The 10,982-nt window shown below is 42.3% G+C and overlaps 2 protein-coding genes across 2 annotated transcripts; one reads left to right on the top strand and one right to left on the bottom strand.

Moving 5' to 3' along the window:
- Positions 1–91: 91 nt before the first annotated feature.
- On the top strand, positions 92–4,034 carry Mis12 (MIS12, kinetochore complex component). The gene is made up of 2 exons (XM_004638314.2): positions 92–368; positions 2,880–4,034. The coding sequence occupies exon 2, from the start codon at positions 2,918–2,920 to the stop codon at positions 3,536–3,538; it is 621 nt and encodes a 206-aa protein (XP_004638371.1). The 5' UTR covers positions 92–368; positions 2,880–2,917; the 3' UTR covers positions 3,539–4,034.
- A 4,289-nt stretch (positions 4,035–8,323) lies between these two features.
- On the bottom strand, positions 8,324–9,972 carry LOC105743110. Its single transcript, XM_023723335.1, has 2 exons — positions 8,872–9,972; positions 8,324–8,785 (listed from the first exon to the last, which is right to left on the bottom strand). The coding sequence occupies exon 1, from the start codon at positions 9,786–9,788 to the stop codon at positions 9,432–9,434; it is 357 nt and encodes a 118-aa protein (XP_023579103.1). The 5' UTR covers positions 9,789–9,972; the 3' UTR covers positions 8,324–8,785; positions 8,872–9,431.
- Positions 9,973–10,982: the final 1,010 nt, after the last annotated feature.

The raw sequence follows: 10,982 nt of genomic DNA, 5'->3' as shown, positions 1-10,982 counted from the left end.
ATCCTAAGGAACGCGCATCGGCCAATGACGAGTTGGATCTCCGCTTCGCCCCGCCCACTCATTTCTCCGCCCACCAACGTAGAGGAAAGGAGAGAAAGTACCGGTCCTTCCGCCAATCCCCGCAGGCCACAGCGAGTTTTCCTTCCTGGCCTCTTTCCGTCACTAGTGGTTGTACCCCCGCCGACCCGACAGCCAGCCAATCAGAATCGCAACAGCATCCCGCCTTTGTTTTGTTCGCTTAGGCACTAAGTCAGTTGGAGTTTTGAGGACTAGCTACACTGTTCAAATCCCGCGGATCGCGGGTGTATGAGAGGAGGTCAAGGGAAGAGCAGTTTGCGGTCGATTTCATCACCTCTGTGGTCGTTAAGGTAAATGCCGCGGGGCTGTGTTTTTTCCTGAGGAGGAACGGGAAGAGGCGGGAGTGGGTGGATATCTTCGCAGGGGCTCCCGAATGGGGTCAGGTAGTCTTATCCAGTGGGCCTCTGGCCCAAATCCAAAGATCCCGGCATGCAGCGGGCCGGGCCGGGCCGGGAGCCCAGAGCCGACCGGAAGCAGCTTCTGCTCTGTGGGTTCCGGGCCCTGGCCGGCAAATTCGCGGGCTATTCAGCAACTAAACCATGATGGCCTGGGCGTTTCCCACGTTTAATCCCAGGAGTTCCCAAGTCTAGCAGTGAAAGCAGGACTATAGTCAGTGCTCACTAAAGGCCCTGATGGGAATTCAAAAGAGGGAGTGGGGATGTCATCGGAAGTATATTTGAACTATTTGTCCTAAACGTGAGATAAATGTTGTAAAATTGATATTAATGTTTTAGTCAGAACCAGTGAAGTAAACTCAACTCTAATAATATGAAATGAACACAAACAAAAATGTAATAGATTATAAAAACTGTGTTTTTAAAGAATATATGTAATACTTTATCCAAAGATAAAGGTGAATTGAAAAGATAAACATTAAAAACAGTAGGTTAGGTTGCTACTAAGCATGGGTGATTCAAAGTAGATGAATAAATAAGACAGGATTTAACATGGACCAAAAAATAAAGTATTACCAAAGTCAATTACACCTATATAAAGTACTTAAAAAGAAGAGTGTAGTTGGGAAGGCTCAGGTGATGAAGAACCTTGTCATTTTGGAAGGACTTAAACTTGATCCTGGAGGCATAGGGAGTTGTTGAAATAAAAATTCTGCTAACCCAAGGAATCGTCTGTAAAGAGAAAATAAAACAGGTTTGTTATTAAATAGTATAACTAGATTTGTAGATAATCTGTAAATTAGATTATAAAAACAAACTACGTTTACTTATACTGCCACACAGTTATAACCACTCTATTTTAAACTGTTACATAAATTTTCAAGATTAATAACATCCTTTATTTTTAATTTTTCTTTTTTTCTGTGGTACGCTCAGGCCATCCTGCGGGCGGGGCTGACACAAGTGGTGCCTGTGCACTTGCCTAAGCTTGCCTAAGTAGGTGCTTTAGACCACTGAGCTATCTTGCCAGCCCACACATCCTTTCTTCTTGTAAGACTTTTTTTTTTTTTTTTTTAAACTGGCAGTTGGTCTTAGGACCTTGTGCTTACCAGGTAGGCACTGTGCCACTGAGATATATCCCTGGATGTAAGACTTGACTGTACTATTTGCTGCAGTTCCTTCCAGAAGTTCATCCTAAAATCACCTGGCAGTTTAAGTAGCAGTCTGTATTATCCACCTTTCTTTAATTTGAAGTAATAAAACTGTTTCATTTCTATAACAAGCATATGGTAACAGCTAGGGCAAAGATGCCAGGTTAAGCTCCCACAGTGACAGGGATAAAGAGTGATAATTTTCTAAATGTTTACAATAGAAAGGAATGGCTCCCAAATCCTTAAAGAAAGAAAATTAAAGTTGTAAAACTAATAAGTGGCTTGTTTATCTTCTAATTGGGATTTTTTTTTTTTTTAAACTCAGATGTCTAGATTAGAAGACAAGGGAATAGAGGACATTTACGACTGGGTATACAAATGATACATCATAAGGTCTAAAAGGAATGGGGAAAGAAGTGAGACACTGAAAGAAAGAAAGGATTGAAGGATTTAAAATACAGTGCGTGTAGGGCTGGCCAGATAGCTCAGCGGATTAAAGCACCTGCAAACAGGCACAGAGATCAGGGATTTGATCCTGGGGCGCGCTGAGATTGCATTTGAGACTGGGTGTGGTGGCACATGCCTGTAATCCCAGCTCTTGAGAGGCTGTAAACAGGCGGATGAGTACGAGTTGATCTAGTAGTGAGACCCTGAACACCCTGTAGACCCTTCCCTAAAAGAAAAAAAAAAAGTGTGTAAATGACAATTGGAACAATAACATAAGAGGTTGTGGTAAAAAAAAAAAAAAAAAAAAAATATATATATATATATATATTATTAGGGAGAGAAATGATAAATGTCAAGATCCAGGAGCCGCATATAATAGAGATGTAGGTCATTGAAACTCCAGAATGTGTAGGGCTGTGGTGGCAAACCTATGGCACATGTGCCACAGCAGCTATTTATCATTGAAAGCTCTAAAAGTTTCACCATTACTGACCTGTGGCATTAAATAGGTCATCTGTTTAAACTTCACCTGTTTAAACTGTTACTCTCTAGGATAGTACCAGAATTCAGAATATTGAGCTATGTGCTTAAGCCTTCATAATGAGAGAAGAAGAAATAAATGATAGAGGCTGGGAAGAGGGTGTAGATTGAGGAAAATGCCTCAGAGAAGCAAACTTCTGTATCCTTTTGAGAACAAGTAAGGGTGGAAATAACAGGTGTCAAGGAACACTATTTTTATTTGTTATCATAACATAATTTCTTTCCTGTGTTTTTTAATTCAAATGAAAAAAATTGTTTTCATTTGCAGATTTTTTTTCACAATTGAGGATAGCCAAGTAAATCAAGATGTCTGTGGATCCAATGACCTACGAGGCCCAGTTCTTTGGATTCACACCACAAACTTGCATGTTTAGGATCTACATTGCATTTCAAGACTACCTGTTTGAAGTGATGCAGGCTGTTGAACAGGTTATTTTGAAGAAGATGGAGGGCATCCCAGGTTGTGACATTACTCCAGTCCAGATTCGTAAATGCACAGAGAAGTTTCTTTGCTTCATGAAAGGACATTTTGATAACCTTTTTGGCAAAATGGAACAGCTATTTTTGCAAATGATTTTGCGTATTCCCCCTAACATCTTGCTTCCTGAAGATAAATGCCAGGAGATGTATCCTTATAGTGAGGAAGAATTTCAGCTTCTACAAAAAGAAATCAAAGAATTACAAGAGAAGTGTAAGGTTGAAATGTATACTAAGCAAGCCCTTCTTGCAGAATTAGAAGAGCAAAAAATAGTTGAGGACAAACTGAAACAGACCTTGACTTTGTTTGATGAGCTTGAAAATGTTGGAAGAGATCATGGGACTAGTGATTTTAGGGAGAGTTTGGTGTCTGTGGTCCAGAATTCCAGAAAACTCCAGGATATTAGAGATAATGTGGAAAAGGAAAGCAAAAGACTGAAAATATCTTAATTTCTGTATGGTAAAAAGATTCTGTTAAAAAGATTTTCTTCGCTTACTCTTTCTTGGGTGCTGTATCTTACTGTTTTTCTTTTTTTTTTATTCCATTCACCTGAAGTAGCTGTGTATTACCTTGAACTAGTCTTGGAAAAAATTTGTTCATTAGAGACCTCAAATAGATGGGAAGCATTCTTAATAATTAATTAAAAATTAATGACTCATGTGGCAGCAAGTTCATAGGAGTGAAACTATGACTGAAGATATTATGAAGCTGTACCTTTTGTGACCATAATTCTTGTAGCTTATTTTTGGATTAATCAAATGCAATAAGTCCTGGATTTATGATTGAGTTTTGTTCTAGGAGAATGTTTAAGTCTGATTTGGTCTTAAGTCTGACAAAGTGAATCTATGTACCTTTAACAGAATTATGCAATGTAAAGCACACACAAAAAAGAATGAACAGCATCTACTGTCTTTTTTGCCTCAATATATTCACCAATTATTTTTACTTTTGTTTCCATGGTTATTGCTTTGCACTTTATAGCAGTTCCCTGTAATTACCACTGCTTTTCCTGTTGCTTCCAGACAACCTGAGCTCTGAGCACTTTATACCATATAAGCCCACAACAGCACAACTGTGACAATGTCCAGCAGGCATGTGAGCTACTCCTGTGATTTGTCCATGTTCACATCTATGAATGGTTGACATCTGAGGCCTATTTGTATTTGTGGAAATTCTCAACTCAAATCTTCCCTATTTGGGGATTTACTGTAAGTAAAGGGTTAACCAGGCATGGTGGTATGTTATAATCCCAGCTCTCATGAAACTGGCAGGAAGATTGCTGTGAGTTGAAGGCAGCTTGGTCTCATAAGACAGCCTAAGTTACAAAGTGAGACCCTGTTTCAATAAGAAAAGGGTTAAACAGGCAGCTTCTTTATTAACTAGTTATTACATTGTGGAACAACCAACAGAGTTCTTGCTCTTGTCTCATGTAAGGAAGTTAATAACTACTGATTAAAAGAAGCAAGTATTAAAAAAAGAACTTGTGGCCAAGATGGTGTCATATGCTTGTAATCCCCAGCACTTGGGAAGCTAAACCAGTATGATTGTGAGTTTAAGGTTAGTTAGGACTACGTAGTGAGACCCTCTTTGAAAACAGAAAAGTATTTGTTTTTAGAATCTTTTCTATGAGCAAGGGCCCAGTGATCTTAAGCAGTTTACTGCTTTGGAGTCCAGTAGAAGACCTTGGATAAAAAAGCAGATCCTACTGAAATAGAAAAAGAAGCATGTGTTATACCCAATAATGAAAATTATGTATACTGACTTGTAGGTGTTTGTTTGATTTTTTTTTTTTTTTTTTTTTTTTTTTTTTTGTAGTAGGCATGGGACCCAGGGGCTTTATGCTGAACTACAGGGTATGAACTAATTCTCTTAGTTGCCTAGACTTGGCTTGAATTTGCCAGTTCTGTTGCAGCCTGGATTATATCATAACCCTTTCTGTTCTACCTAGTCTATTGTACCTAATCTGGATCTCCATTTTTCTACCCCAAATTCAAATAAGTTTCTTGGTTCCTTCACATATGTCATTATACTCAGTTGCTTATACAACCTTAACACTGGCTTCAACAGTCTTCTAAATATCCAGCCCTGTGTTAGAAATGTAGTTCATTAGAACAATTTCCAATTATGTGCCTGGGATTATAAACCTATGCCACTGTGGCTGGCTTGACTCTAGATTTTATATCTGTGTTTTTTCATACTAGTTTTGAAGCTAGGCATAGAGACACATGCCTGTAATCTCAGCACGCAGAAGGTTGAGGCAGGAGGATCACTGTCCTTGAACACAGCAATCTTGCCTTCTCCTGAGTCTGGGATTACAGATAAGTGCTACCACTCAGGTGCCTCCTTTGCTTTTTTACTGAAGGTGGGCATATGATCCCAGCCAGGCCAATAGGACTTTAGGTTTTTTTTGTTGTTGTTGTTTGTTTTTCATAATTTTATTGAGAAACGAAAAGCAATGAGACAGTTTCAAACCAAATTGGTAGGACAGTTTCAATAATTAACACATTGCATACATTCTTCCTAGTGGTTAATTGCTGTATAAGATGCGGACATGATACCCTATTTACAAAGGACTTTATTTTTTTTTTTTTTAATTTTTGTTTTGTTGTGGTGGTGCGGAACATTGTGTATGGTAAGCATTTACTGTACTAATGGGCTATGCACCCAGTACCCTAGAACAGCAACATGGCATAAAGAACCAAAATTGCACATGTTGATTTTTTATGGTCAGATGCTTAAAAAGCTGTACATTAACAATAAACAAGGAAAGGCTTGGTATCTTGGAGAAAGGAGCGGTCACCAGAAAATATGTGAACAATGGGGACATATATGATCACATATTCTGGGGCACAAATGATAAAATTCATTAGGTCAACTACATGATGATACTAAAGGATGGTGTGAGAATAGTGGAAATTGAGTTTTAGAAAAATCAGGCCAAAAGAGCTTGATGGAGCTAGAAGTTAGAAGGAAAGTAAGCAGGTACAGGACAAAGTAGGCCAATGGGAGAGAAAGAGGGAGGGTGGGAAGAATGGTTGAATCTTGAGGCTGAATGACCTTAACTTGACTCATTAATGAGGTAGATATTGGAAGGCTAGAGTTCAGCAATGGAGAGATGATAAATATATGGGAAACTAATGAACTGAAAGAAGGGGATCAAATGAGTCTCTTATTTAGTTTTGTGGTGTTGGGGATCCAACCCAGTGCCTTGCACATGGTAGGTAATTGCTTTACCAATGAACTACATTTCCAACATAGGGCTGGATATTTAGGAGAATGTTGAAGCCAATGTTAAGGTGGTAGAAACAATTGAGTATAGTAATACAGGTGAAGAAACCAGACACTTATTTGAATTTGTGGTAGAAAACTGGAGATCCAGATTGGGTAGAAAAGAGTTATTGATACGATGGAGTAAAAACATGTTGAAGGATGGGAACTTTGGTTCTGGGAAACAGGAGGATGATTCTCTCGGGGGATTAGACAACAGAAGAATATTGTAGGATTATATTGTAAGGTAGTTATTGAAAGATTATATGATGTATGAATGGGAAACAGTGGGATCAAATGGAGAACACCAGTCATATATTGAGATTCAGTGGGAATTCATACTACAATTTAGTAGATGAAATGGCTGAGATTGAAAAATGGAAAACATTGTGGTGCCTTAGAGACAATGTGGACTTACTGTAAACTGTAAAGTACAGGTTGATATTGAGGAAGAGTTGGTGTCTTACAAACACTGAAATAAAAGTATAGAGGCATCGAGGAGTGAGAACTTAGAAATAACAAGACCTTATTATTGGAAAACATAGTTTAGAAAGACCTAGGCTAGGTGAACCAGGGAGCAAATTGCAGAGCTTGTTTGGACTCTTGGACTAGAAATCAGGACTGAATACTGAGGAGAAATAAGTAGTACAGTGATGGCAGATCTGTTGTTAGGGAACAGTAGTATTGGACTGATATGAGGAACTAATATGGTGAAAGATGCCATTAAATTTGACCAGGAAAAAAACAACCCAAGTAAGTGGTCTGATTTTATTTTATGTGCCCTCTGGATTGTGAGACTGATCATTTTTCTCTTGTTGACTACTAGAAGAAAGCTTGGAACTGAACGTATGGTCTAAGCATAGTACTTGATATGAGACTCAATGGTATGTATGCACTTTATATTAGCTATAATCTGGAGTTCATTTTATGTTCCTATTTTATGGGGTTTTTTTTTCCTGTATTTTAGGCAAGGGTCTAAAGGGTATTTATTCAGGGTCTCACTACTAGATCAGACTCATAGTGATTCTCCTGTTTACAGCCTCCCAAGAGCTGAGATTACAGGCGCACACCACCATGCCCAGTCTCAATGGTTTTTATTTTTATTTTATTATCTACTTTGAATGTATGCTATCTTGTGTTTTGTGTATTCTTATAAGCCACATAAAATACATTTTGGAACTATATGTGGAATAAATAGGTGAATAAATACATTAATAAATAAACCAATAATCAAAAAAAAAAAGATGCCATTAAAGGATCTCCTGTGGAGGGAGATAATTGTGCCTCAGATTCTGTATAAAGGGTGGCATCTGCTTTGAAGGGACAGTAGGGATGTTGGGAAGATAATGGGGTAGTGGGTATGATGGCCCACGCCTGTCTTCCCAGGGAGTCTGAAGCTGGAGGATCACAAGTTTAAGCCCAGCCTGGGCAATTTAGTGATTTAGGGTGGCCCTGTCTACAAAAAGGGCTGTGGATGTACCTCAGTGAGAAGCCTCTGAGTCCTCCCAGTACAGGGGGCGAAGCTGGGAGTAAAGTTTGGAGCAGATTGCAAGTCTGATAAGTTGCATTGCACAGTTGGAGTTAGGGTTTAGATGGGGAATGACCCCTCCCAAGGCCTCATGTGCTCACAGGGGGGTTTTTGGAAGGTGATGAAATGAGTGATGATGGTAGCTCAGTTGCTGTTTGGAAGTGGGGCCTGTCAGCGGAGGTGGGTCACTGGAGGGTGCTCTGGAAGGGTCCTCCCTGCTTGGCTTCTCACTTTCCTTTCTGGCCACCATGAGGCAAACAGCCCTCCTAACCAGGCCCTCTCACCAGGCCTCTGCTTGAAGCCAGCTGGCCCTGGACTATGACTATGAGCCAAAACGAACCTTCCTGTAAGCTGTGGGTGTTGGGTATTTGTCTCAGCAACAAGTGGAATGACTAAGACAGGTGGAAATTAAGGGATAACTGATAACAGAGGAGACAGAAAAGGCAATTTACTCCATTAGCAGTAACACAATTACAGGCATTTTCATAAGATATATGCAGTATTAAAGCGAAGCATTTGGACATTTGACATTCATGAATAAACAAAGAAGGCAGATGAATTTAATAACCTGCCAAGGGGTTCTGGTATTAGTCCTTCTGCATCTGAGATGGCAAACCCCAGCAGGAACTCTTGTTATCAACACCCCCAGACCCCTTGCTGTTGGTTTCCATCGCTCCAGAAGGGCTCTGGGGAATGAAGCCCTTCCAGAATCCTCTACAGAGCCCTCCCACAGACCCTAGCCAGGACCCCCAGAGTCTCATCCAGTGCAGCACTCAAGCTTGGACCTCTGGAGGTCCGCAGCCACAGGTCCCATGGGCTCAGGACACGTCCTGGGCGTGGCTTTCTGGTAGGACAGCTCTTTTGTACTGGTCTTGCCTCCATCTGGCAGCGATGACAGAGCCTAAGCCAGGAAAAAAAAAAAAAAAAACTCATAGTCTGAGTGAAGTGTAAAGCCTCAGGGTGCAGCACTGGACAAACGCCACTCACCTGGCCCAGCTCCAGCAGAGCTTGCTGCGTGACCAGGTCCTCTGAGCACAGCTGGCTCTTCCTGGGGGCGATGCAGCATCACAGGCCTCCAGCCCAGTTGGGCCAAGAGCACGACCCTCCCCAGAGGACCTTCTCTGGAAAGGCGAGGGTCCAGGCTCATCCCGTAAGGAACAGAAGGTTGAGCTTGGTCTGTGCTCCCCAAACACAAGATGCTGGCTTTTCTGCTGCGTACCACATCACAAAGTAAGCATACAGAGACATATCCCTAATTATAAATGGATTCAATTGTACCACGTATTTTTAAACAGTAGGTCTGTCCCCCACCCCACCCCACCCCCGGCAGGTGCAAAGAATGTTATTTCATTTCTGACAGATGCAGTATTTGGGGCGTTTTTATGCATGGGCAATTAGACAAAGAGAGCAACAACAAGGAGGGAAAGATACAGCATTGAAAATTAGACGAAGGGGGTGCAGTACATCTCGAAAGCAAATATATTAAACCCTTCTTTTATCCTCCCTCCCACGTCGGCCCTGCGCCCACCCCGACCTGCCCTGGCCACTCAGGCAAGCTGTAAATGGATATAGGTAAAGATGCAGGAGGTGATGGAAAAGGCGATGGCCGCGTAGATAAAGATAGAGAGATGAGGAAAATGGTCGAGATAGCAGCCCTCATCCAGAGGAGTCGTCTCCTCTTTGGGCGGGGTGCTCGCAGTAGGCCTCTGGGGCTGCCCGGCACGGGCTCCCTGTGCCTTCCCGCCTAAGCGCCGACCAGGTATTTTGCTCGCGGCTGACCGGGACTTGGGTACGCAGGGCTCTTCTGGAGGAGGCTTGTCAAATAGGCCCTCTGACTCAGGGTCAGAGTCAGAGCGCATCTGCTCCGCGCCCCAGGGCTTGCGCTGGAAGAGTCCCTCAGCCATTGGTACGCAGCACAAGTGGTAGGGTCAGCACTGTCTGTGCGCTTGGTCTGTGGTAGGATCTGTCGGAGCGCAGTGGGCAGCGGCAGACGCAGCAGCGAATTTCTATCACTAGAGATGGAGGGGGCGGAGCCAGCGAGACAGGGGGCCTCTGCAGGGTCTGCTGGGCCTCAGCAGAGCAGTCACTTCTCTGGGCTCCTCCTTCCACCCCCAGCTTGTTGCAGCGGTTGGTTCTCTCCCTGGGAGATGTCTGGCCAGCTCAGAAGTCTGGTGAGGTGTGTCTCCATGGCAACCAGACTGGAGATGCCGAGGAGAGGTGCCAGCCACTGAGATACCTCAGGGCTCACTTAAAAGTGAGCACTTGGCACGCAGGAAGCAGAAGTGGGGACGTCAAAGCTCCCGGTTGCCTGTAGACTTTCTCAAAAACAAACAAACAAACAAAAATGTTTGCTGCGAGATCTTTAAAAAATTAATTCTAATACGTGAAAAATAATCTTGTAGAAAACTTGAAATTTAGTAAGCAGTATAAGCAAAAACAATAACAAAGCATCCCACAGTCTCAAGGTGCAGAAGTCAAAGTTAGTGTTGGTGCTTTTCTCTCCCTTTCTGTCTATACTTGGTCCATACATCCTCTGTGCTCTTCATGGTTACCTACAAATGCAGGAATCCAGCCTTTTGGACATCTCACATACACTTAGGACCAAGAACTTTCAGTGATCCTTTTAACTGGAGCCCATTTCCTTTCCCAGTTTTGCTCAGACCCCTCTGTACTACCACAGGCTTCTGGGTAACCTTCTTAGCCTCCCCATGTGCCACCACGCCCAATTTCAGGGCTGGCACAGCGCACCCAGGGTTCTGGAACCACCCACTGGCAACCTAGGCTGCCCAAGAGGTTTGGAGGCTGATTGGTGGGTTTTCTGGAACCAGGAAGAAGAATTGCTTGTGTTGATTTGAATCCCAGCAGGTTGGAGGGCTCACTGGCAGGCCCTGTTAGTTGCAGCAGTTCCAACTCACACTACCATCAGGCAGCTTAGGCTTCACTCTTGGATTCCTCCAGCAGGAACCAGGATCAGGGTGGTGAAATAATGTTGCCAGAATGCTGTCTTTCTATCTCACATTGTCCAAGGATTTCTTGAATAGGCAAAGACTACTAAGTAGTGGTAGGTATACAGGAAACAGTTGTTGAATAAGTGATGG

Source organism: Octodon degus, unplaced genomic scaffold (assembly GCF_000260255.1).
Source record: "Octodon degus isolate 3935 unplaced genomic scaffold, OctDeg1.0 scaffold00098, whole genome shotgun sequence".
Taxonomy (NCBI): domain Eukaryota; kingdom Metazoa; phylum Chordata; class Mammalia; order Rodentia; family Octodontidae; genus Octodon; species Octodon degus.
The sequence above is the reverse complement of the archived record's forward strand: the minus strand, read 5'-3'. Positions and strand labels throughout refer to the sequence as shown.

Coding starts and splice junctions, on each gene's coding strand:
- LOC105743110 (XM_023723335.1), bottom strand. CDS start 9,788: ATGGCTGAGGGACTCTTCCAGCGCAAGCCCTGGGGCGCGGAGCAGATG.
- Mis12 (XM_004638314.2), top strand. CDS start 2,918: ATGTCTGTGGATCCAATGACCTACGAGGCCCAGTTCTTTGGATTCACA.